The 27,962-nt window shown below is 35.4% G+C and overlaps 1 protein-coding gene and 1 pseudogene across 1 annotated transcript; one reads left to right on the top strand and one right to left on the bottom strand.

Moving 5' to 3' along the window:
• Nucleotides 1-154: 154 nt before the first annotated feature.
• Nucleotides 155-27,962, top strand: LOC124093975 (protein farnesyltransferase/geranylgeranyltransferase type-1 subunit alpha). Its single transcript, XM_046446516.2, has 9 exons — nucleotides 155-406; nucleotides 2,704-2,789; nucleotides 7,566-7,680; nucleotides 11,742-11,846; nucleotides 16,805-16,931; nucleotides 20,280-20,428; nucleotides 24,680-24,742; nucleotides 26,894-27,065; nucleotides 27,330-27,962. Exons 1-9 carry the CDS (start codon nucleotides 204-206, stop codon nucleotides 27,450-27,452), a joined length of 1,143 nt encoding a protein of 380 aa, XP_046302472.1. The 5' UTR covers nucleotides 155-203; the 3' UTR covers nucleotides 27,453-27,962.
• On the bottom strand, nucleotides 26,250-26,644 carry LOC124093976 (mitochondrial import receptor subunit TOM20 homolog; annotated as a pseudogene).

Raw genomic sequence — 27,962 nt, 5'->3', positions numbered from 1 at the left:
CCCCGTGGGGCCGCCGCGCACGCTGTCCCACCAGTGTCCACGCCCCTACCCAGAGAACACCCGGCCCCGCCCGGGCCCTCTGGCCCGCGTCTCGGTGGCCGGAAGCAGGACACCGGAAGTGGGCCACGAGAGGGAGGGGAGCGAGGGGCGAGGCTGCGGGGGGCGGGGTCTCCGCCACCACCTCCGCAGCGGGCCGAGGAGAGATGGCGGCCGCCGAGGGGGTCGGAGAGGCTACACAGGGTGGTGAGCCCGGTCAGCCGGAGCAGCCCCCTCCGCAGCCGCACCCACCGCCACCCCAGCAGCAGCAGCAGGAAGAAGGGATGGCGGCCGAGGCCGGAGGAGCAGTGGCGTCCCCTATGGACGACGGGTTTCTGAGCCTGGACTCGCCCACCTATGTCCTGTACAGGTAACGCCCCCGAGCCGGGCCGCGGCGGAAATTCTGCCCCGGTACAAGCTTCCGGCCTCTGTTCTGCCGAAGTTTGTGCGGCCCGGCGGGCTGGCAGGCCGAGGGGTAGCTGGTTGGTTGGCGCCAGCCCGAGACTCTCGCGCTCCTTCCCAGATTGCCGCTTCCCGGAGGCAGCGCTGACCCCCGAGAGACATTGCGGAGTCCGGGCGCCAGGCACGTCTCTGTGGCTTCCCGCAGGCTTGAATGAAACGTAGAAACTACAGAACACCGGACAGCACTCTTTTAGGTGTCATGATTCATACGCTTAAGAAATTTCCCGCTCTCTTCTATAGTCCTAGAACGTTATCCTGTTAATGACCATAATGAAAATGGAAGGGTTAGGGTGCGGTTTTTATAGAATGCCAAGAAAATAATTATTTAATAAAAAGCCAGCTTTCCTTTAAAAACGAGCTGTACTGGCTTCCTGCGGTTTGTTCTGCCGTATTAATAAAAGGTATAAGAATTTCAAGGACTGAGAGCTTTTCATTTAACCATTATTTTCGCCCCTACTGTCTCCAGGAACTGAGTTAGGCCGTGAGCGTGAAAATAGAATTGTTACCTAAATTCTCATATGCATCTCCTACTCCTGGTCCCTTGTACTAGCAATATGAAGGTACTGCTGTAACTTTTTTGCCTCTTTTCCCTATCTCTGCCAACACCCAGTCTAATCCCCATCTGTTCCTTGTGTTCAGATAGTAATGTGGATTGCCTAGTTCTTGGGAAGCTGCAGAAACAATCAGAAAGTCCTTCTGTCTTCTGTAGTTCAACCTAAACCTATTAGATGGCTTATTTGCCTTGTTTTTATGAATGAGTGAAAGTCACTATCTAGTTTTCTTTTTTGTTGGAGCTAATATTTTCCGATTTAAATTGGTTTGTTCCTGTAATCTTCAGCCTCCTCTTTGGATTGTGAAATGCTCAAGTTTCTTCACATGACTGTAATTTCCCAGTGCCTAAATGACAGTCTTATTTTTCTCGTGCCATCCCGTAGACTCTAGGTTTCACATCTCAGGTCATTGTTTCTCCTGTGTTTCTTCCTGTATGAGGGGCACCATTTCAAGATTGTAAGCCACATATCTCTGCTGTGAAATAGCTGATGAGTATAGAGAGGTAAAGAGTGGGTGAAAGAGCCAGGCACAGTGGCACACACCTGTAATACCACCCACTCCAGAGGCTGATATAGGAGGCCAACCTCAGAAACTTAACAAGTTTTCCCAAACAGTGAGAAATTGTTTCCAAATTTAAAAGTTAAAAAATGGGCTGGCAATGTAGCTCAATGGTAAAGCACCACCATATTCAATTCCTTGTACCAAAATAAATAAAGCAAGAAAGAAATAGAGGGTGAAAGGAAGAGAATGTAAGTAAAAGACAGTTAAAATAAATTTGATCACATAGGGCAATTCACATTGAAATTTCTGTAAGCACCTATAGTTGCCACTCTACTGTTATTTTAGCTTGATAATGGGTAATATTCATTGAATTCTTATTATATATTGTGCATGTTTTAATAGCATAGTATTTCATCCTCAAAATAGCTTTCTAAGATTGATTAATAATGTTATCTCTGTTTTTTTAATGAAGAAACTGAGTCCCAGAGAGATTAAGTAACTTTTTCAAGGCCACACAGCTAGTAAGAAGTAGAACTGATATTCCAGTTTAGGCAGTTGTTAGATTCCAGAACCTGCTCTCACCTTTTGCTACATCCTTAGCCCTAGAACCTGCTCCCTTAATGGCCATCAGGGCCACCTCTCTAGTACACAGTAGATTGTTTACTTTGGTTTTAAAATGTCAGTCCAGACTGGCTGCAGTGGCGCAGCCTTATAATCCCAGTGACTCAGGAGGTAGGACAATCACAAGTTTGAGGCCAGTCTCAGCAATTTAGCAACCTTCAACAACTTACTGAGACCCTGTCTTAACATAAAAAATAAAATCCCTGGGTTCAATCCCCAGTACTGGGGTGGGGGTGGGATGGGGCAGGGGGTCAATTTATAGTAAATTATTACTCAGATTTTAAAAATTGCTGACTGATTGCAGTCTTATTAGATCAATGAGATTGATTTCTAAGTTGTATACTTGCTGCAAAAATATGTTCTGCCACTTCTAAAACTAAATTTGAAAATGTTGATTTATAAGCTTTTTTAAATGTAAGATCTCTGTAAGTTACTAGTGTTAATGTAAGTGTGATTATTGCCATTTTTGAAAATGCCAGTTCTTCTAATGTGTTTGAATGTAATCACTGAAAAAAAAATGTATATTTTCAGGGACAGAGCAGAATGGGCTGATATAGATCCAGTACCACAGAATGATGGTCCAAATCCAGTGGTCCAGATCATCTATAGTGAAAAATGTAAGTTTATTTTTATTAGGAAAAGGTCTATAAGTCAAACATTGTTTCAGTGTTAAATTCACAACTATGTAGCAAGATGATTGATAGGTTTTTGTCTAATAAGGATCTGAATTACTTATGATGAGTTGATTTTTTTTGTGTGACTTATTTTTGCAATTTAAAGTTTTATTTTGTCCAAAGAATGGAGATATCCTAAGTGATGAATGTTACATTATAATACATAATAGCTATTATGTGATTGTACTTTTCATTTGCTATTTAATCTGTGTGTTAGATAACAAATGAGTTACTGTTTTATTTAGAAAAAACTTTGGTTGCTGAAACATCAGCATTTTTAAATATATTTTGACAATGAATGTTAGGTTCAGTTGGAATATGTTTACTGATATTAAAATGAATGGATTATTTTCTTTGACAAAGTGTCATTCTTTCCATGATGAATGTTAAAATGCTTTGTAAATTGAAGGTCATACAAATGTTAATTGTTAGTTGTTCTAGGAAAGGGTAAATGAATAAAATGGAATGCTGGTTTTGTAATTTTGCGTGTGTGTATGGTTTTTTTTTTTTTCACTTAAAGTTTTGTTATCCAAGATCTTTCCTCTTTTACAAAAAGCATATATTTATTTATTTGCTGACTAGGAAATAATGGCAAGAAAAATTTTAAAAGAAAGAATAGTAGTGTGGGGTTTGTCCTATCAAATATTAAAAAGTACTACTAAATAATTAATGTGGGATTAGTATACAAATAAAGAGATAAATAAGGACTAAAAGTAAGTTACCAGAATATATGAAAACTTAGTATAGGATACATTTCATACCTTTATAAAAAAGATAGATTGATCAAATTAGTTTGATACAGTTGGCTATGTGTGTAGATAAAAGTTGAATTATATCCCTATCTCATAGCCTTTTTTTTTGGTAGTGGGGATTTAACCCAAGGGTTCTTTCCCACTGAGTAACATCCCAGCCCTTTGTACTTTTTATTTTGAGACAGGATCTCACTAAGTTGTTTAGGGCCTTGCTCAATTGCTGAGCCTGTCCTTGAATTTTCGATCTTCCTGCCTCAGCATCCTGAGTTGCTGGGATTACAGGTATGTGCCACCATACCTGGCTCCTATCTCCTATCTTAATGAATATGAAAATAACAGATGAACTAAAGTTCTAAAAGTTCTATTATTAGGCTAGAAGTAAAATAATTCATTAAGGATAAGATCAAAATGTATAATTACATAAAAATGCAAAATTTCCATATTTTGAGATATATGAACAGTTTACTAGAAGAAATAGAAATATCTATGAAGAATTTCAGCATTACTAATGATCAGAGAAATATAAATAACTTTTTCAGATTGATAACTACCTATAACAAAAATGTTGGGGAAACTGATAAAATCATACATTTGTATTGGAAGTAAATTATTAATCTATTGTGGAGTAGACAATACTTCAAATTCTTATATATGCCATAGTTAGCAATCACAAGGGACAAATATAGATAGGTTTGACCTATCAAAAATTACTGGGTTCGGCTGGGTTTGTGGCTCCATTGTAGAGCACTTGCCTAGTATGTATGAGGCCCTGTGTTTGATTCTCAGCACCACATATAAATAAATGAATAAAATAAAGCTCCATCAACGTCTTAAAAAAATTACTAGATAAACATATCAAAATTTAAAGTTACATGACAAAAGAATCCATGAACAAGTTAAAAAACAAGCAGCAGTGTGGGAGAAGATTATATGGTAGAAAACAAGATTGATATTTAGTATTAAAATGAATTCCTACAAAAGGATAAGGAGACTAAAAAGGTAATCCCAAAAATGGACAAAGGGTATAAACTGGTTGTTTATGGAAAAGGAAATTCCACTAGTCATTAAACAGGAAAAATCCATCATTATTAGGAATAAAATATATGGAAATTGAGAATGTCATTTTTTACCCATGAGTGAAATGGCAAAAATTAAAACTATTAAGATTCATACATTTCATACAGCTAGCCATTTTAAGAATCATTGTGGTATAGCTATTGAAATGGGAAATTTTTAGATCTTATAACCTGGCAGTACTGCTTCTAATTATATATTCTGGATTCACTTTGGCACATGGCACAGCAAGATATGTGGTAGGCTTAGAGTGTAGATTTTAGCCAGGCCACCTGGTTCAAATTCTGATTTCACCATATTGTTAGTTCTGTAACATTGAACAAGTTATTTGAACTCCCTGGACCACTCATTGTAAACTCCCTGGGCCACTCTTTGTAAACTCCCTGGACCACTGTAGAGGCCAGTGGTAGAAACTATAGATTGAGTGAATTATTCACATAAATAATAGAGCAGTGTCTGATTCACAGTAAACACCATATATATTTGCTGTTAAAATTTGCAACATTTTTTTTAAAAAGCAAGGTATTAGAAACCACCTGTATATCTTTTAGATAAAAATAAAACTTTTGTCATATAATCAAATACTACATAATATTAAAAAGTTTTAGATCTACTATGGACAGATATCAGAAACAGTTGCATGGAAAAAAGTTGTTTCGGAAACTTTGAGTAGGACAATATATTGTTTATTTTTGGTACCAGGGATTGAGTCCAGGGACACTCAATCACTGAGCCACATCCCCAGCCTTTTTATTTTTTGAGACAGGAACTCACTAAGTTTTTAGGGCCTCACTAAGTTGCTTAGGGCCTCACTAAGTTGCTGAGGCTGGCTTTGAATTTGTGGTCCTCCTGTGTCAGCTTCTTGAGTTGCTGGGATTATAGGCATGTACCACTGTGTCCAGCAAAGTTTATAATTTTTAAATTATTTAAATATTTTTGTTTGTTTACTTATTTTTTCAGTACTAGGGATTGAAATGCTTCACCACTAAGCTACATCCCTGGTTCTTTTTATTTTTTTATTTAAGACAGTCTTGCTAAATTGCTGAGGCTGGCCTCCACTTGCCTCAGTTTCCTGAGTGGTTGGGATTATAGGTGTGCATCACCTTGTCCAGCAAAAGAATATTTAATATAAAATGAAAGCTACAGAAAAAGCTTAATGAGTATAAGATTCTATTTACTTAGAGGTTAGTCAGCAATTTCTGACTGATTTGGCTTCAGTTTTATTTTGCTATTTACATTGAATTGGCTTTTGCTTTACTTACATAGAAACCTAAGGTGCTAGAGCTGTGTTACCTAATGGTCACCCAGTTAATTATTTTATCAGTGTGCATATGTGTAGTATATTTTATGCATATACAAATATATAATATATTTGTGATATATGAAAATATTTTTATCAAGTTAACATGTTATAATAATCATTTTATTTAAAATTTCTTTTTTTTCTGAATTATTAGGGATTGGACCCATGGCTGCACGCATGCTATGCAAGCATCTATACCACTGAGCTACATCTCTAATCCTTTTTTTTCTTGTTGTGAGATGGGGTCTTATTAAGTTGTTGAGCCTTGCTTTGAATTTGTGATCCCCCGCCTCAGTTTTCCCAGTAGCTGGGATTATAGGCGTGTGTCAGTGTGCCTGGATTAAACTTAGTTTTTTAAAGTTAGTGTTTAAAAGTCATCTGTGCTCCTAAGTACTCAGGAGGCCGAGACAGAAATATTGCAAGTGAGCAGCCACCATAGGCAACTTGGCAAGGCCCTGTTTTAAAATTAAAATAAATAAATAAATAAGAAGGTTTGGGAATATGCCTTAGTACTTGATCCTGGGTTCTATCCCTGGTGCCCCTTCTCCCCCAAAAGATACTGTTTAGAAGCAGGTAATCTTTGTGTATCTTATACTTTATAAAGAGCTATAATTGTGCATATTCTTATCTGATACTTTCAGTGTGATGGTTATAGTCTGACACCAAATGGTTTTCCACACCAGGCAGTTCTCTAATTCTCAGTAGACACTAACTAGGTGTCCTACAATTTCCTTCAGTTCTAACATTAATTCCTAGAGTTAGCACACACACCACAGGTCAAGGACATAGTTCTATAAGACTCTACTGTAAATGCCACTCACAGGTCGTGAGTTCCCAGATTATCCGCATTTTCTGTCCTACTTTGCACATATAAGAGTATTTATAAGAAAAAACTTCCTAGAACTCAATTTCTTGAATCATTGAGTATGTAAGTTTTGATTTTTAATAGATATTACCAAATAATTTCCCATAGACGTTTATACTAGTTTATACAATCTATAATAATACATGCATGAAAAAAGCAAGGGCCAAAGTGTTGAGTGTGCTATGATCTCGTTGTAAAAACTGAAGGATGGAATGAAGTATACAATTGTATATGCTTAGCATATATTTGGCAGGATATATTACAATCCGTTAACAATGGTTTCTGGAGAGGAGGACTGAGAATTTAGTAGAATGGAAATTTAATGTGAACCTTTTATACTCTTGAGTTTTCTGCCATTTTACTATATATTTTTTCAGTTAAGAATCTGATCAAAATAAAATAAGAAAAACAGCTATGTGAATGTATTTGAATACTACTTTTAATTTTATGTAAAATCTTAAGGAGATTTGCAGTTTGGCATTAACCCGTTTAAGTGCATATAAATAATAAGCATGGTTAGACCTGTGTAGCTTGTGTGTTGTGACTGTGACACTGAGTATTGTTGGGGTGGCAGTCACAGTCATTTGATTCTATTTCACTTACTGATATAAATGTTACATATGCAAATAAAATGTCTTTCTACGTAAGTACAACAGCTTTTATGTTATAGTGTTAATTTTAAATAAGAAAGGTAGTCCTAATGCAGTTGTGTTTTCTATCTCCAGTTAGAGATGTTTATGATTATTTCCGAGCTGTTCTACAGCGTGATGAAAGAAGTGAACGAGCTTTTAAGCTTACCCAGGATGCTATTGAGTTAAATGCCGCCAATTATACGGTGTGGTAAGTAATACACAACTTTGAGATATTTTCTGCTTACACTTCTCAGGTTTTAGTTCAAATGACTTTTCTTTATTTAACTGAATTTTAGTTTCTATCAAAATAATAATTCACATATGGGTGTAAAAGTCAGAAGTTGAAGGGAGAAAAATCTCTTCCCTATTTCTTCCCACGACCAGGGTCCCATTCCCCAGAAGCAGCACCTATGCTCTTGTTTTGCTTTTCTTTTGTTTGGAGACAAGATCTTGCTATGTTGCCCAGATTGGCCCTGAACTTGTGATTCCCCTGTCTCAGTCTCTTGAGCAACTGAGATTATAGGCTCATGCCACTGTGCCCACTTGTTATTTCTCTACTTAATTTCTGTATGTTAGATAATATGCTTTGCTGTTATTTTTATTTTTTACATTTTAAAACATTTTAGATGATATCTATTCGTTCCTTGAAGATGGAGTGTTCATGTACTACTTTCTTCCCTTCATCACAAATTAGTTATCAGTTCCTAGTTCATGCTGAACCACATTTCATAGTATATTCACATATCCCTTAATAAATAGCCTTTTTTGTTTGGTCTGATTTTCTTTGTACCAATAAGTAATTCATCTCCCAGACATTCTGATTTATGTAAATGTTTTATTATTATTGAATATAACAGGTAATCCTTGCATTCCATTTTTCCCCCCTTCATTTGTTTGGGTGCTACAAATGGAGTCTTTAGCTCTTTTATCTGTGTAGTCTTCTATTTTCCAAATCCCACATCTTTCTCTTCCTTGACTTACTTTCTCATTTTAAAAACAAAGTTTTGAGTTTTTTGTTTTTTTTTCTTTTTTTTTTTTGCGGTGCTGGGAATTGAATCCAGGGCCTTAGCACTTCCTGGGTAAGCACTCTATCACTGAGCCAAATTGCTAGCTTTACTTTCTCATATTGTAGAAGGCATACTTGACTAGAAGAAAACTTATGGATGGATGTGTGGACAACAGTGTTGGAGATTATACATTAGAAATCTTAAAATCTTCCTTCAGCTTTATTAGTAGAATTCTACATTCAAAATCATTTTCCCTAAGAAGAATTTTACAACTGCTTTCCCATTTCTTTTGCCTCTGTGGTTCAGGTGGAGAAGATTCCCATTTCTTTATTTGAACCTTTTTCTCATTTTTAAGTTCTAGGAATTTTTGTATGTTCTTTAAATAATTTCTTCTCTGTTTTCTGTCTTTGGAATGACTTTTAGTTGCATGTTGTACCTCCTAGATTGTATTTTCTTTATTTTTATTCCTTTTTTTTTTTAAATTTACTTTTATGATATTCCCTCAGTTTTATCTTCTAACTCTTCTATTAATTTTTAAATATTTTTGCACTCATTTTTAATTTCTCAGAGCTCTTTTTTCCTTAATATTTAAGAAAAGACATCATCTTGCTTTTTGATTCCATGAATGAAATATCTTTCCATCTGTTGTTTTAGTCTCTTTCATATAAAGGTTTTTCTATAAATGATTGGTAATTCTTGGTTCTCCTTTTATACTCATAATGGAGAAAGGAAAAAGCCTGATTGGAAGCCCTATGTGTGGCATGATTTATCAGTTATAAAGTTACCGAGATGGGGATGTGGCTGTTTTGAAACTTTTGCATATCAGTATTTTTTTTTTTTTTTGGTACCAAGGATTGAACTCGGGCACTCAACCACTGAATCACATCCTCAGCCCTTTTTGTATTTTATTTAGAGACATGTCTTGCTGAGTTGCTGAGGCTAGCTTTGAACTCAAGATTTTCCTGGCCTCAGCCTCCCAAGCTCCTGGGATTACAGGCATGTGTCACCGTGCCGGGCTCAATATTTTTTTAAGTCTTTTTCTTAGTGTGTTTCTCCAAAGAGGATCCATCTAATTTATTGTCTAAGAAAAACATTTGCCTGCCACAATTCTGGGGGATCAGGCAGGGAAATATGTTAGGAAAGTTTCACTGTTCAGTGTATCAACTTTGTTTTCCTTTTTCTTTTTTTTGGGGGGGGGGGCAAATCAGCCTGTTAGACAATTTCAACATTTTTTTAAATCTATCCTTTTTTTTTTTTAAATTTTTTTTGAAGTTGTAGATGGACAGAATGCCTTTATTTTATTTGTTTATTTTTATGTGGTGCTGAGGATCGAACCCAGTGCCTCTTACATGCTAGGCAAGCGCTCTACCGCTGAGCTACAGCCCCAGCCCTTATCTATTCTTTATTTTATCTTGTTTTAATTTTTTTCAGTTTTTTATATTAACATTTTAAATGTGTTTATTTTCATTCTTTACCTCACCCTTCTTTGAATGTACCTAGTATCACTTTCTGCTTTAGGTTTTTCTAGAAAATTAAAATTGTTTCCTGCTCAGGTCAGGAGATGTCACCTTTCTGATCAAGGTGAAGGGAAGGATTGTGGCTGCTAAGAATGTTTCTCTAGACCTTGCTCTATTTTTCAGCCCCACTCTTGACTCCCAGTTTTGGAAAAAAACAAGTACCTTCAATTTTTGAAACTTTATTAAGGTTTCCACTACTGTTGACAGGTTTATATGATTCCTCCTGCCCCCACCTGCTCCCCAGTACTTGGCATAAATCCAGAGTTTCCTGTGTGCTTAGCACTGAACAACATCCCCAGCCATTTTTATTTTATTTTGTGATTTTCTTTAAGTTGCCTGGATTAGACTTGAACTTGTGACCCTCCTGCCTAAGCCTCTGAAGTAGCCAGAATTATAGGCATCTACCACTGTGTCTGGCTACATTGCTTTTCTAAGTCAGTTACAAACTTGTCTGTTTGCTTACATTTTTTATAATTTTCTTTACCTCTTATACTTGCTGTGGTAACCCTTTGCACCATTTCTCCTTGTGGATTTATATCTTCTGTATTGCTTTAATATCATTTTAGTGGGGTTTTATTTAGGGAATAAGAGTAAACCTATTTAGTCTACCATGTTTAACTGAAGTCCTCAGTAGGATATTCCATTATTTTATGGCTCTAATATGTACTTTCTTAAATTTTAAGAAATTACTGACTATATGGCACAAAGGAACTTAGAATGCATCTTAAATTTTCCTAAGAAATTTATTTGCTGTTTTTTTAAACGCACTATACCTGAGTTCATTACCCATATTAACCAAGTGTTTGCATTTATATGCTCTGTTAAGACAATTTTCTTGGGCTGGGGATGTGGCTCAAGCAATAGCATGCTTGCCTGGCATGCACGGGGCGCTGGGTTTGATCCTCAGCACCACATAAAAATTTTAAAAATAAATAAATAAATAAAGATGTTGTATTCACTGAAAATTAAAAAATAAATATTAAAAAATTCTCTCTCTCTCTCTCTCTCTCTCTCTTAAAAAAAAGGACAACTTTCTTTAATAATAGTAAGAGAAAAATGCTGTAATCTCATATTTTGCATTTCATTTTAAAAGATAACTTTTAAAGTAGGTTCTGAACTATTTGTCTCTTAATATATATTGAGTTGCAAATTGTTGAAAATTAGTTTACTAAGATTAGACCAGTACTGTCCATAGAGAATTTCAAAAAAATGACTTGACTCCACTTTCTCTTTAATTTCAGAAATTATATTTGCTTCACTTTTAAGTTTTTTTAATAATCTGAAATTAATTACAAACATTTTGATGGTGGTTCTAGAAATAAAATATTTGATAATGTTTATAATAGAATTAATTATTATATGACTAATATAACCTACATGAGCTAACTTTTCTATATAAGGAAAGAAATGTCTTTGCTTTTTGTATTATATAACACATGTAATCAGAGTATTACCTGAAAATAGAATTTAGTTGCCTTTTCATTCCTTAAGGTTCCAAAATCTACTTTTTTTCTATCATATTTGTTGCCTTTTACTCTTTTTTACTTTAAATGCTTGATTCATCTAGTTACCAGATAGTTGTATGAATATGGACAATTTGTGCACTTAAATTAAAAATTATTTGTTATATAAAATAACTGACAAAAATTTGTCTTAACCGTATTGTTCTTTTAGCTTTATTTCATACTGTTGATAGGCAACTTAATTGGAGTAATGAGACTTTCTGTGCTTGATGTTTGCTGTAGGCATTTTCGGAGAGTTCTCTTAAAGTCACTTCAAAAGGATCTACATGAGGAAATGAACTACATCACTGCAATAATTGAGGAACAGCCCAAAAACTATCAAGTTTGGTAAGATAGAAATGTTATTCTGCATAGGTTCTGCCAGTAGATGATGATATAGTAAAGGATTTTTTTCTTGTATTTATTTATTTTTTGCCCTCCTGGGGATCAAACCCCAGGCCCTTGTACATACTAGGCAATTGTTCTACCACTGAATATCATCCTAAGCTTCTTTATAATTTAGAACTTTACATTGGGGCTAATGTTACCTGCCCCACAGGATTGTTAGGAGGATTGTTTGGATTTTGATCTAGAATGTTCCCAAAAGGCTGATGTGTCGAATACTTGGTCTTCAAAATTCAGAGGTGGGGCTTTTGGAAGTGATTAGATCATTAGGGCTCTATTGCCACTGATGGATTCATAGGTGAGTGAGTGGACTATTGGAAGGGGATGAAAACTGTGGGAGATGGGGCCTACTTGGGGGAATAGGTCCTAGGGGATGTGCCCTTGGAGACTACATCTTGTCCCCATCCTGCCCCAGCTCCTTGCTGGTTTTGCTCTACTGTGCCCTTTTGCCATGATATTCTGCCTCACTAGAGGCCCACAATCAACACCCAGGTGGCCATTTACTGAAACCATAAGCCAAAATAAATCTTCCCTTCGAGTTGATTTTCTCAGGTATTTTTTCACAGTGAAAAGAAGCTAACACAAGGATTAAATGAGAACTATGTTGAGTGATCAAAATGGTGTCTGCTCCACAGTTAACATTCAAATGTTAGCTGTTATTATTATTTGAAATTTCAGAATCACTGTGCAGTTGCTGCTAATGAGAAAAAATGTGAGTAAAAATATCTGAAAAATGTTTTCTAGAATTCTGGATATAGCTCAGTGGTGGAAAGCTTGCTGAGCATGCGCAAGGCCCTGGATTCCATCCTCAGTACTGAAAAAAAAGCTTTCTGTTTGGTGTATTATAAAATGACTTTCTAATATTTAATCCTTCATTCGTTTATTTCACAGGCTTTGTATTAGTGCTGAGTATACAAAGGCTTTGTACTAGTGCTGAGTATACAAATATGACCAAGACACAGTCTAATAGGGAAAGCAAATAATAACATCAGTTACTTTATAAATCGATGCAAAAAATATAATGGTAGAATTTTTCAGCATATGCAAAGATAAGAGTATGGAGATTGTTAGGATGGGAGTAGTGAACACAATAGGGGAAAAGGGAGGAGTCATGGAGCAGGGGCACAAAGAATAAATAAGAAAGATAATTTGAATGGTGCCCAGTCTCTAGTGTGAAGCCTATGAATGGTAGCTATTGCTGCTGCTGTTATGATTGTGGTGTGGCAGTAAAGAAATTATGCTGAAGTAGAAGAGGCAGCATGGCATACTACCAAGAGCTCTTTCCACTTTCTTGTGGATGGACCTTTATTTTGTTTACTTATATATAGTGCTGAGAATCACACCCAGTGCCTCACACATGCTAGTCAAACACTCTATCACTGAGACACAACTCCAGCCTGAGCTCTTTCCACTTTCTGTGCCACGAACTGCCTGCTTAGTATACCTGTCTTCTCAACTCCAAAATGAAGTTGCCACCATTTTATCTTCTCTCAGCATAATGTCCTACACACACACACCACACTATCCTTATGTTAAGATTTAAGGAAGACTTCTGAAGAAAAACCTCTGAGGCAAGGAAAATATTCTTTGTAGAAGTATGGAAAAGCAGCTTATTCATGGAACTTTGTATAATTCCATGTGTTTTGTGGCCCAGCTGAGGAATATTCTGCCCAAATATTCACACGAATCAGTATTTAACATGTATATAGCTGATTAATTTTCAAAGAATTAGAACATAATAGACCCAACAGCGAATAACTCAGTATTATTTGACACATGGTAGGGTAGCTATTGTACAGATTTCTATTTGTAAACAAATTGACCTCTGAAGCTTTTTTTTTTTAACTAGATTTTTGCATTCCTTAGAAGTTGCATTATAAAATAATTGTTTTATTGAGAAAAAAGAGTTTAGCTAGCTAAAGAATTAATGTACCCTGCGGTCTTGTTTTATTTTAAGGTGTTGTTTTTTTTTTCAATTGTTTCATTTTACTTTTTTTTTTATTGGTTGTTCAAAACATTACAAAGCTCTTGACATATCATATTTCATACATTAGATTCAAGTGGGTTATGAACTCCCATTTTTACCCCAAATACAGATTGCAGAATCACATCGGTTACACATCCACATTTTTACATAATGCCCTATTAGTAACTGTTGTATTCTGCTACCTTTCCTATCCTCTACTATCCCCCCTCCCCTCCCCTCCCATCTTCTCTCTCTACCCCATCTACTGTAATTCATTTCTCTCCTTGTTTATTTTCCCATTCCCCTCACAACCTCTTATATGTAATTTTGTATAACAATGAGGGTCTCCCTCCATTTCCATGCAATTTCCCTTTTCTCTCCCTTTCCCTCCCACCTCATGTCTCTGTTTAATGTTAATCTTTTCTTCCTGCTCTTCCTCCCTGCTCTGTTCTTAGTTGCTCTCATTATATCAAAGAAGACATTTGGTATTTGTTTTTTAGGGATTGGCTAGCTTAAGGTGTTTTTATATAAAAAAAAGTGTTGCTATAAAATTCAGATATCAGGCATTCTCAATATAATTTAGTTTTTCGCTAAAAAGAAAAAAAAAAACAAACTTTTCTTTTCTTGGGTACTGCAAACACTGCCATTAACACCTTAACAACCATTTTTTCTGAAAAGCAGAACACTGACCCACCTAAAGCAACTAATTGCTATTGAAAACTCAATAATGTTTTAATTTTTGTTGTTGTTGTTGTTTTGTTTTTGTACTGGGGATTGAACCCAGGAGCGCTGAGCCATATCCCCAGCTCTTTTTATTTTTTCGTGAGACAGGGTCTTGCTAAGTTGCTTAGGGCCTTGATAAATTGCTGAGGCTGGCCTTGAATTTGTATTCCTCCTGCCTCCCAAGTAACGATAATTACAGGCGTGTGCCACTGCACGGAGCTTAGTTTTGATACATTTTAAATTGCCCACTCTACTTGTTTCCATTATAACTAGTATAGTGAAGTAATAAGTTGATAACTTTTTATTAAATTACCACTGTGAGATATTATGCTATAAACTAATTCCCTGTGTTTAATAGTCATTAAATCTTGACTATCAGAGAGAACATCGTGATATTTTGTTCTGAGCAGTCACTTTGATATACTGAAGGATCTAATTCTTAACTTTTTCTTAAATGATAGAATTCACCAGGAACCTGAAAAGTAAAATGCTTTCTAGTGTTCACTGACTTGAAAGATTTCTAAAATAAGTTCAGTAATCTTTCTCTTTAAGAGGATTTTCTCCTTGATTATCTTGCTTCTTAATATTCTGTAAGATAAATTTTAAAATTTTCAGTGTATTTAGAGTAGGTCACCAATTAAGCACTAATGTCTTCCCTTTTTTTCTGTAACTCCTGTTCACATTCATATAATGAATACAGTAGATTTTTTTAAAAATCAATTTTGAGATATAGTTCACATATCATATGTTCATTCATTTAAAGAGTATGTAATTCGGGCTGGGACTGTAGCTCATGGCAGAGTGTTTGCTTAACACGTGTGAGGCACTAGACTTCAGCACCACATAACAAATAAATAATAAAGATGTTGTGTGTCCATCTTTAACTGAAAAAATATTATAAAAAAAAAAAGAGTATGTAATTCAGCTGGGTGTGGTGGCACACACCTGTAATCCCCGCAGCTTGGGAAGCTGAGGCAGGGGGATCACGAGTTCAAAGCCAGCCTCAGCAAAATTGAGGCGTTAAGCAACTCAGTGAGACCCTGTCTCTAAATAAAATACAAAATAGTGCTGGGGATATGGTTCAGTGGTTGAATGCCCCTGAGTTCAATCCCTGGTACCCGCCCCCCCCCCCAAAAAAAAAGGAGTATGTAATATGTTTGCACATGTGGCAGCCATTGCCACAGTGAATTTTTTTTTTTTTTTTTTGTAGGAGGAATTAAACCCAGGGCCTCACAGGTTAGACTCTACCACTGAGCTATACTTCTAGTCCTCAGAGTAAATTTTAGAAATTTTCACTTATAGATTTCTGTAACTGTTTTAGCTTAAGGAAATTGTAAAAATGGAACCTAATGTAAAACTCTTAGTCTTATCCTAGTATAGAAACTCCTGTTTTGACAGACTTGCAACATGTAGCTATTTATTCCCCAGGGTAGAATTGAATTTCATTGTACTAACTGGTGGAGTGAAAAGTTGCTTAAATGGTGGCATTTTGAATTTAGGGAAAACTGATAAACTATTTAAAATTATATTTCATAAAATAGTATCACATTTCTTCTAGTCTCTCCTGTAATGTCTTTTTTTGTTTCTTTGTTTATTTTTAGTTGTAGTTGGGTACAATACCTTTATTTATTTTTACGTGGTGCTGAGGATGGAACCCAGGGCCTTACTCATGCTAGGCGAGTGCTCTACTGCTGAGCCACAACCCCAGCCCTCTTGTAATGTCTTTATTTATTTTTGATACCGGGGATTGAACTCAGGAGCATCCCAAGCCCTATTTTGTATTTTGTTTAGAGACAGGGTTGCTTAGCAGTTTGCTTTTGCTGAGGCTGGCTTTGAACTCGAGATTCTCCAGCCTCAGACTTTGGAGCCCATTACAGGCATGTACCACTGCACCTGGCTTATTTCTAAATTCTAAAAACAGAATTTTGTGATTGTCAAAAGATAACTGTACTTCCAGGTTTACTTCCATCTTTAAGCCCTACGTATCTAATTTTACACACAAATTACTGTTTTATGTTTCTCAACCCTTGCTTAGTGTTCTGAAAATTTTCTCATTTCTTTTATGTTAGATTTTCTCTCTAGTAGTGTCTTTAATTAGATATGAATATTTGTTTCTTGAGTGTGTTTCCACATCACCTAGTATAACCCATGTAGATGATTTGTTAGCTTGGGTAAATTAACACAAAATTTCTCTCCCTTCTCTGGGTTTCAGGCACCATAGGCGAGTATTAGTAGAATGGCTAAAAGATCCATCTCAGGAGCTTGAATTTATTGCTGATATTCTTAACCAGGATGCAAAGAATTATCATGCCTGGCAGCATCGACAGTGGGTCATTCAGGTATTACCTTTCTTTTTATAGTATTTTTCAGAATTTTATTTTTTAACTTAAATAATTAAAATTAGTATTAGAGGCTAATTAAATTTCCAAGCCAAAGCACACATGTAGATCATTACACACAACATAATAAAGAACTGTTAAGATACTTAATTAAAATGTGACATTCTTCATGGTGGTTAATCTTTATAATCTCTGAGTTGGTTAGTGAATAGGTTCATATTAAAGAAGAATAATAGTAAACTGATAAACATTAAACACATTTCAGATTGAATTCTCATCACCTCTTATATTTGTTAGCAAATTGAGCATCAAACTTAGTAAAATGTTAATATATCAAGAGCATGTATTAAGGTTTTTGCATATATAAATTTCAGAATATGGTCTTATCATAACTGTTACTTATTATATATTGTATGTCTACCCCTCTGTTAAGTTTATGCTAAATTCTAAATAAAATAGTTACAACTTTCACACTAGACATTGTATTTATTTTAGCAAACAATTTTATTGTTTCCTATAATTTTTTTCCAGGGATTGCTATTTCATGTTCTATTCATTATAACCAGAGCATTTTACTAAATATTTTTTACTGAGAATTTTTAACTTCAAATTTAATTAATTATATATTTTATAAAATTTTTATTGAAATTTTTAATCATATAAAAGTGCATGTTATACACATACCCTATCTACTACCATAACAACCTGAGAAGTAGAATATTATCAATATCTTTGAAAAGCCACATTAGCCAGTGTGTTTCTTACTGAAATTATGAAAGATTTCCATGAGAAAGACTCCAAAATATCCTTCAATTGTTGCTTGTGCAATTTTTTTTTAAGCTGTATATGAACACACAGTATCTATTTATTTTTATGTGGTGCTGAGGATTGAACCCAGGGCCTCACACATGTGAGGGAACCGCTTTACCACTGAGCTATAGCCGCAGCCCCCGTACATTTTTTTTATGATTTTTTTAGTTGTAGTTGGACACAATACCTTCATTTTATTTATTTTTATGTGGGGCTAAGGATCAAACCCAGCGCCTCGCACATGCTAGGCAAGCGCTCTACTGTTGAGCTACAACCCCAGCCCCTGTTGCTTATACATTTTTATAAATAAAGTACTTATAATTTTCTGTCTTGCTTTTACATTTGGTATATTATGGTTTCATATGTTTTCACAATACTTTTTAAAGATACGATTAATTTTACCAATAATGAAATTCTGAAAACTGAAGAGAATCTATAAGATAATGTTCTTTTGGGGGGTGGGGAGCGTACCAGAGATTGAATTCAGAGGCATTCAACCACTAAGCCAGATCCCCAGCCCTATTTTGTATTTGATTTAGAGACAGTTGCTTAGCACCTCGCCATTGCTGAGGCTGGCTTTGAACTTGAGATCCTCCTGCTTTAGCCTCCCAAACTGCTGGGATTACAGGCGTATGCCACTGTGCTTAGCTACAAGATAATATTCTTGAAATAACTGAAGTTGTAGAAAAAACAAATCAGTGGTTAGGAGTGATTAGGCAAAAGTGAGATACAACTATAAAGAGATGGTATAGGACACTTTCTATGTGGTGAGGGAATGATTCTGTATCTTGATTGTAGTGTTGCTTGTGCTACACATGGGGTAAAATTGCAAAGAACTGTATTCTACCTCTACTAACACCCTGGCCTTCACTGTATATACACAGATGAGAACACATAAAATCTGAATAAAGTCTGTGTTTTTGTGAAAAATAATACACCATATCATTTTATTGTTTTGGGGTTAAATTTTAGTTGGTAAGATAATGCCTTTGGAGAATCTAAATGAAGGGTACACAGGACTCTTTCTTAATTATTTTTATTATCACTTGGTAAAACAGGGACCATCATACTGAAATTCATCCTTTTTCTGTTATCAATAAGAAATATAACTCCACTTTTTCATAATGTCCCCACTCTGTAACATTTGTAAGTTTTAACAGTTTTCCCTATAATTTGTTTCTATTAAAGCAGCATTATGCCAGGAATGGTGACTCATGCCTGTCATCCCAGCAGCTCGGGAGGCTGAGGCAAGAGGTTGCAAGATCAAAGCCAGCCTAAGCAACTTGATGAGACCCTTTTTCTTCCTTTCTTTCTTTTTTAATATTTATTTTTTAGTTGGACGCAATATCTTTATTTTATTTATTTATTTTTATGTGGTGCTGAGGATCAAACCCAGGGCCTCTCAGATGTTAGGCAATCGCTGTACTGCTGAGTCACAACCCCAGCCCGTTGAAACCCTTTTTCAAAATAAAAAAGATCTGGGGATGTGATTCAGTGGTTAAGCACCCCTGAGGGTCTATCCAACAAGAAAGAAAATACTTAGAAAATACTTAAAACAAAAAACCCAGTTTTTTAATGTAAAAATTTGTTTGTAAATCCAATCTTAGATATTTCTTTCTCTTTCTCTCTCTCTCTCTCTCTTTTTTTTTTTTTTTTTGGTACCAGAGATTGACCCAGGGGCCCTTAACCTCTGAACCATATCCTCAGCCCTTTTTTATTTTTTATTTGAGACAGGGTCTCGGTAAGTTGCTTAGGTCCTCGATAAGTAAGTTGCTAGGGCTGGCTTTGAACTTGTGATTCTTCTGCTTCAGCCTCCTGAGCTGTTGGGATTATAGGTGTGTGCCACCATGCCCAGCTAAATTGTATATATTTCTCTACATGTATTTTAAAGGTAATTTATCACATGTACATTTTTAATGCTGTTCTTTTACTTATTGTAATATCAAATCAAATTCATATACTATGTATAATGCTATGTATAATTAATTACGCATTCTCTTACTAGTGAGTTTGTTTTTATTTTCCCCTCTAATTTTTCTTTGGTGACTTTTATCTTGGCTTTTTGTATATTTTTTTCCCAGGATCTATCTCCAATTTAGTTCTTTTTTTAAATATATTTATTAGTTGTTGATGGACCTTTATTTTGTTTATTTATATGTGGTGCTGAGAATCGAACCCAGTGCCTCACACTTGCTAGGCAAGTCTCTACCACTGAGCCACAACCCCAGCCCCAGTTTTTTTATTCCCCTCTGTTTCCTTGACCTGTGACTGTTCCCTCTCTCTACATATGTGGTAAATACTTTTTCTTCAGTTCTACCTTTTTAGCTTTACTCATGTTTTATTTTTACTTAATTTTTTGGTGGTGTGAGGGTCTTGTATGTTGTTCAGGCTTGCCTTGAACTTGTGATATTCCTACCTCAGCCTCTCCCATAGCTGGAATTACAGGTGTGCATCACCATACCCTGCGTGATGTTTTGTTTTAAATATTTACAAATAATGGGACATTTCTAATTGTGTTTTTAAACAACTTTCTTTTAGGAATTTAAACTTTGGGATAATGAGCTGCAGTATGTAGACCAACTTCTAAAAGAAGATGTGAGAAATAACTCTGTCTGGAACCAAAGATACTTTGTCATTTCTAATACCACTGGCTACAGTGATCGTGCTGTATTGGAAAGAGAAGTCCAGTAAGTAATGTCCTTTACTTGCTCATTCATTAAAAATCTGCATGCCTACTATGTTTCAGGCATTGGGAATAAATCAAAGACCAAGACTGCCCCAGATCCTATAATCATGGAACTAAAATTGGACAGAATAGAAAGATGAAACATATAGTGATAAATTTACAAATAATGTAGTATGCTTCTATGTTTAGTGTCTGAAGTTTTTTGAAATATTGTTGCTATTAAAGATGGGAAATAAATCAGATTTTATAGTGTCCAGGAAACTTTATTTTATAACTATCTCATTAAATCTGTTGCATTTTTGATAATAGTTTCCAGATGCCATGTTACTGTATTATAGGGTTCTGGACCAGTTCACTCTTGGTTATCTTTTATACTGTGGGATATTTCGTAGCACTCCTGGCTTTCAACAAAAATTTCTCTAGACATTGCCCAGTGTCCTTTTTGGAGCAAAAATTCATCCTCATTTGAGAGCTTCTATACAAAAAGCTATTATAAGAACTAGAAATTTCTGAATTGTCCTAAATTTGTGTATTATGTGTATAAATAGCAATAGCCATTTTTTTCTGGTCTAATTTGCCATTTTGTCTCACTGTATTTGACAATCTGAATGTGGATTTTTTTTTTTTAAAATTTGTTTTAGTTATACATGGACACAATATCTTTATTTTGTTTGTTTATTTTTATGTGATGCTGAGTATCAAACCCAGTGCCTCACATGTGCGAGGCAAGTGCTCTGCTACTGAGCACAATCCCAGCCCCTGAATGTGGATATTGTTTTTAAAGCTTGATGAGCTCATAGTAAAATTTTAATTACAAAAGTTCTTTTAATTATTGTTGGGAAGAGCAGATTTATAGCACATCTGCCTGTAATCTCCCTTGACCCATTTTTTTTCTCAGTTTAAGGCAGCTAACTCCGCTCTTATCTTTTCTATATAAGGGTTCCAGTGGCATATATTTTTTTTCTTTTTAGTGTTGAAGATTAAACCTAAGGCATCATATATTCTTTACCACTGTACTATATCACTAGTCCCTAGCCCATATATATATATATATATATATATATATATATATATATATATATATGTATGTATTTTTTTTTTAAGGCTTTAGTCCAGTATCCTCCATTCACTCTCTGCTCCCGGCTTTCAGACCTACCTCTCTTCCATCTGAAGCTGCACTGTCCAGTATGTAACTACTAGCAACATATAGCTATTTAAATTTAAATTAACTACAATACCACAAAATTTAAAATATACTTCCTCGCCTGGCACGGTAGTGCACACCTGAATTCCCAGTGGCTCAGGAGGTTGAGGCAGGAGGATTGTGAGTTCAAAGCTAGTCTCAGCAACTTAGTGAGGCCCTAATAAACTCAATGAGACCCTGTCTCTAAATAAGATACAAAAAAGGGCTGGGGATGTGCCTCAGTGTTTAAGTGCCCCTGAGTTCAATCCTTGGCACATACACACACACACACAAAAAGAAACACACAACAAAAAAATAGTTCCTCAGTTGCAGTAGTCACATTATTTCAGGTACCCAAATGTAGCTAGTGACTACTGTACTTGACAACATAGATAAAGAACATTTCCAGCATCAAAGCAAGTTCTTCTGGAATTTACTGAAAAGATTTTATTCAGCCAACCTAAAATAGTGGAGTTTAAGTAGAGATAATTTATACTTTGTCATTTAGCACTCTCTATTCCCCTTTGTATTCTCCAGTCCTTTTTTCATATTTTAATTTAGAGACAGAATCTTGCTGAGTTGCTTAGAGCCTCACTAAATTGCTGAGGCTGACTTTGAATTTGTAATTCTCCTGCCTTAGCCTCCCAAGCTGGGATTATAGGCATGTGCCACTGCACCTGGCTGTTCCATGTATTTCTCTTTGCATTGGATTTCTTGCCAAAAAATAGAATGCTTCAGGTTATTTTATCTTGAATTGATCCAATTGAGAATGGATTTCAAATATTGTATATTCCTAATTTGCTATGTCTTACTTCATTACTTCATTAAATTTTTTTTTATTTTTATTTTTTTAATTGGACACAATATCTTTATTCATTTATTTTTATGTGGTGCTGAGGATCGAACCCAGGGCCTTGCATGTGCTGTGCGAGCGCTCTACCACTGAGCCACAATCCCAACCCCAACTTCATTAAAAATTGAATGTGACTGGCTCATTTCTGTAATCCCAGTGATTACAGAGAGGCTGAGGCAGAAGGATTGTAAGTTCAAGGACAACCTTAGCAATTTAGTGAGGTCCTAAGCAACTTAGTGAGACCATGACTCAAAATTAAAAAGGACTGGGGATATAGCTCATTGGTAAAGTGCCCCTGGGTTCAGTGCCCTAGGGTTCAGTCCCCAGTACAAAAAAGAAAAATTGAATATGAAGTTTGGAAAATGCAAGTCTTTTAGCCTTTAGAGGCAGATCACTAGTCATCTGTTATTAGATAGAAACAGAAATAATCAGTCAAGAATGTAAGAGCTTTCTATATTTAAAGTTTGTTTTTCCCTCAGGATGTGTAGAACAAATATTTTAAATATTGATAGTAGCCATACTTCTAGAATTTATAGTTTATTAAGTATATTTTTAACTTTATAGATAGGTGTACCTGATTGTGTTCCTCACTTTTTTCCCTTTCATTAATTTTTTTTCCTATGCAGTATAGTTATCAGGGGAAAAATATACTGAATTATATAAAATTATAAAAAATTAAAAATCAAAATCTCTTATTCTTTCTCCTCCTTCCTGCCACTCTCTAGAATGAGCTATAATTATATACATTTATACATGGATTTATAAATAACATTTGCAACCTAGACAGTGACATATAGGCATTGATTTTTTTCACTAAATGTATCGTGGCCATTGTTTCCATGTGAATAATGGTCTACGAGTACCATAGGTTAGGTATCTTTTATGCAGAATACTTGGGACCAGAAACATTTCAGATTTTTGGAATGTTTACATATATATATATATGATCAGATATGTGGGAGATAGAACTCCAGTCTAAACACAGAATTAATTTATGTTTCATATGTGTCTTATACACATAGCCTGAATATAATATTATACATATTTTTACTGCACCTGTATTTTGACTATGTGGTATCATGTCAAAGCACAAAAAATTTCAGATTTTGGAGCATTTTGGATTTTGGGTTTTCAGATTAAGGATGCTCACCTGATAATTATAGGATTTATCTAACATTTACTGTATGCCATAAATTCCTATTTAGTTCTCATAACAAGTCTCAGAGATTCTCATGAATAACTTGAGTTTTCAAGTAATTCTGTAAGTAGGACTTACAGGTAGGTAGTCTCACCTCAAAGTTCATGTTTTCACCATTAAAACAGATGACACATTAGTGTACGTTGCCAAAATGAAATTAAGAATCTTCTACTAGGACCAGCTAAGACCTACACAGACATAATTTTCCAAATAACTGAAAAGGTTAGGTCATGTCAGGGTGGTTAGAAAAATCTTTTCATAATGTTAAATGAGTTTGTTACTCCTGTGAAAAAATTGCTATTGTAATAGCCCCAAAGCAAGAACAAGATCACTAAGCTTTAGTCAGTTCTTTGCTCATGTGAAGCATAGTTTTGTAGATTCCTTAGAATTTGTGGCAGTTGCATCTGAATTATATTTAATAATCAGGGTAAAGAGAAGAGAAAGGAGTAGGGAGTATCCATTTTGACTGTGAAATCACCTTATAGTTTAATAGTAATTTTATTTTGAAAGGTAAGGAATATGTACTTGTTGTTTAATTTTTATTCTTTGTATTATTTCCACCCTACTTTTAATTATAGCTCCTAAGATTATGTTAATTACCCTTTTTCAGTGACTGAGGACTTAACAGGCATAAATAGATGTTTGACTTTTTTTCCTGGATTGTTTTACCATTAAAAAGAAAGTCTCCACCTTTCCTTCAAACAGAAAAAAAAAATCTTTCATATTAATTTTCTTTCTTGATGTGAATTAAAGCTTTATGTCAGTGAAGTGTTATTCCTCAGAATTAGACAAGAAATATGGGAGGGAGGAACTATCTTGAGTGGACAATTGCAGTTTTGGAGGTTCTCTAATTTAGATATGAGCTAGAGCGGTGGCAAGGCCAGCTGAAAGAGATGTATCTGGAGTCTGACACAGCAAAAACACTTTCCTAGGTTTTGCCACATTTGTTCAAATTGTATCTGATTGTTGCACTGCTCTTTTAAAATTACACACTCATTTGTGGGTTCTTTCCTTACAGATACACTCTGGAAATGATCAAACTTGTACCACATAATGAAAGTGCATGGAACTATTTGAAAGGGTAAGAAGTTATTTTTTGCTGGAGATATACCACACACACACACACACACACACACACACACACACACACATAAATAAAAGCTGCTAATATATATATCATGGAATATATACCTAATTAGATTTTCTTATTTTTTTGGTACTGGGGATTGAACCCAGGGGCTCTTAACCACTGAGCCATATCCCCAACCCTTAAAAAATTTTTTTATTTTGAGATTGGGTCTTGCTAAGTTGCTTAGAGCTTTATTAAGTTGCTGAGACTGGCTTTGAACTCGTGATCCTCCTGCCTCAACCTCCTGAGCTGCTGGAATTATAGTCATGCACCACCACATCCAGCTCTTCTAATTAGATTTTATTTAAAAGGAAACTAAAGAATTTTTCTTTATTTGAATCTAAGAGCAGAAGCATAATGGTAATTATGGCAATTCCCAAGAACTGTGCCCTCTACATTTCTTCTCTTCACCTCCCAAGCACATACCAATGTTTTTTTTTTTTTTTTTTTGATACTGGCGATTGAACCCAGGATGCTTAACCACTGAGCCACATCCTCAGTCCTTTTTATTTTGAGACAGGATCTCCCTAAGTTGCTTAGGTTCTTGCTGACTTGTTGAGGCTGGCCTGGAACTTGTGATTCTCCTGCCTCAGCCTCCCAGGTGTCTGGGATTACAGATGTATACCACCATGCCTGGAAAGTAATGCATATTAAATTATATTTATGAACCCTTTAGGGTTTTTGTGAAAAATTAGAATACAGACACTTAGGTTCTGCCCAGCTCAGGAGTACAATAAAGCACAGAGGACTGTTTACAGATTACACAGATGGGTGGCCAGCATTTCTGCTTTAGTTGCTAAAGGTTTCCAATTATAAATCTTAGCAGAAACATTTCACTTGTCTGGCACTGACATAGCCAGGCTTACTGTTGAATTTAAGGCCTTTAAGGAAACTGGTCCCAAAGAGCAGAGTTTGAAATCCAGACACATTTAGGGATATGTTGGGAGTTGGGACCTATAGTCCCTGAGGAGTTAAAGAGATGAGGAACCATCTCAAGAAGAAACAGGGACATTTCTCCTTCATCTCTCTTCACTTAAAAGATGATTAATTTTCTGCTTTAATTTAATATGGTGCATATTCACATTATACATGATTACCTTTAAACTTTTTTTTGATCTCTTGAAGATTTTAATGCTGTTTTCGCAAATAATAGTTTATAAAATTTTCTGATTTATAGTAAAATGTACTAACTTAAAACATGTGCTATCTCCCACACTTTTTTGCCTATCATTTTAAACTGAGAACTGGGTGTTTTTAGCCCAAGAAACATTATGTCTTGCATACACTTTAACTACATATCTTAGGAATAAATGAAATCTGTGATATTTTGGTAACTCTTAGTGTATATAAAATGAAAAGCTCTGTCAAAATGCACTTTTCACTGGGAAAAAATAAATAAAACAAATAAATGGATCTACACAAAACAAACATTAACATTGGTAGTCTTAATTGTGGGACAATCTATAACAAGCACATTTGCCTTTATTTACCCAGAGCTGCTCATCTTTCAAGTTATGAATTTTAAAAATCTTAACAGATTTTATTATGTTGACATTTGTTTCTCATTCCACATCATCTTCAGCCAAGCTCTGAGCACTTCAAATTCTCTTAATTGTTGGGAACTTAGTCAGAAGCATCTGGAACACTGCTGGTTTTGCTGTAACACTTAGCAACTGCTGTGGCTGTCTACACACAGCAGTTGCATTTGTCAGATGGTCCACACCTTTCTCATATTCATGTTCCCACAGCCTGTTAAGTTGGGGTTGCTCATCCTCTAGTGGTTGAAGTAGATGCAGTAGCTGATGAAGGGCTCCCCCACATGCTGGCAGTGGTGGTGCTGTTCCAGCCCACCATCTTCTCTTGGTGCAGCCATGTCTCTGTGGGCACTGGGAACAAGGCTTGCCACCTGCCGCTCTGAACTTTATTTTTTTTTAAACTAATTTTACTCAGTTCCTAATTATCCACGGTAAAACTCACATAATTTAAAATTTTCATTTTGTTTCAGCGTCATTTATTCAAAATAAGTCTTCTTTCTTGCTGTGTTTCTCTTTGATCTTTCTGTTGTTTTTGTTCTTCTCAGAATCAAGTATTATTTTCTTTCAGGATTTTGCAGGATCGTGGTCTTTCCAAATATCCTAACCTGTTAAATCAATTACTTGATTTACAACCAAGTCACAGTTCCCCCTACCTAATTGCCTTTCTTGTGGATATCTATGAAGATATGCTAGAAAACCAATGTGACAACAAAGAGGACATTCTTAATAAAGCATTAGAGGTAAGCTGGTGTGACTCAGTATTTTTCTCTTAGGCATCTCAGAATTGGCTGTACCCATTACCAGTAATATTCATGCCCCTTTTCAACATAGGTCTTCAGAATTCAATGTAGGATTATTTCTGGTTTAGGGCAACATCTTTGTCAATGGTGAACATAGTATATAGTATGTAACTCTACAGTGTGTCCATTTGACCATGAACAGAGTTAAATTGTGTTGTTTCAAAGGCTTACTTACTTTAATAAATTTTTATTTTTTATTTTTAGTTATGTAAAATCCTAGCTAAAGAAAAGGACACTATAAGAAAAGAATATTGGAGATATATTGGAAGATCCCTTCAGAGCAAACACAGCAGAGAAAGTGACCTCCCAACAAATGTACAGCAATAACACCATCCAGAAGAACTTGATGGAATGCTTTTATTTTTTTAAGGGATTCTAATGAGGAATTTGAAACCAGAGCGATCATTCCCTTACCTGTGGCCTAAATATGCATTGCACAGGTATTGCTTTTTAACAAGAACTAAGTGTGATGTTCTTTGGGTGCTGCTGCTATTCAGATTAGCTCTAAGAAATTTGATTCTTTTTAAAGTAAAGTAATTGGAGGGGAGGGGGGAGAAAAAAATGTCCTATAAAGGAACTACCACTTTTGTAGTCTTACCAACATTTACTCTAATCCCTTAGCATCAACTCTTCCCTAAAGGATTTGTATCAGTAAAGACTGCAGATAACTTGTATGTAATGGATTTGAGGTAACTTAAATTTTGGTTCAGTAAGCAGGGGAATACAGCTGTTATATTAGAGCTGCTATGCTACACTCACAGTATCTTGCTTTCACTGTAACCAACTAATGCCAAAAGAATGGTTTTATAATAAAATTACAGATGTATTTAAAAACAA

The sequence above is a fragment of the Marmota monax genome, unplaced genomic scaffold, assembly GCF_021218885.2.
Source record: "Marmota monax isolate L192 unplaced genomic scaffold, Marmota_monax_Labrador192_F-V1.1 WCK01_AAM20220418_F8-fsc00493, whole genome shotgun sequence".
In the NCBI taxonomy this organism is placed as follows: Eukaryota; Metazoa; Chordata; class Mammalia; order Rodentia; family Sciuridae; genus Marmota; species Marmota monax.
This window is presented reverse-complemented; position numbering and strand designations above follow the sequence as displayed.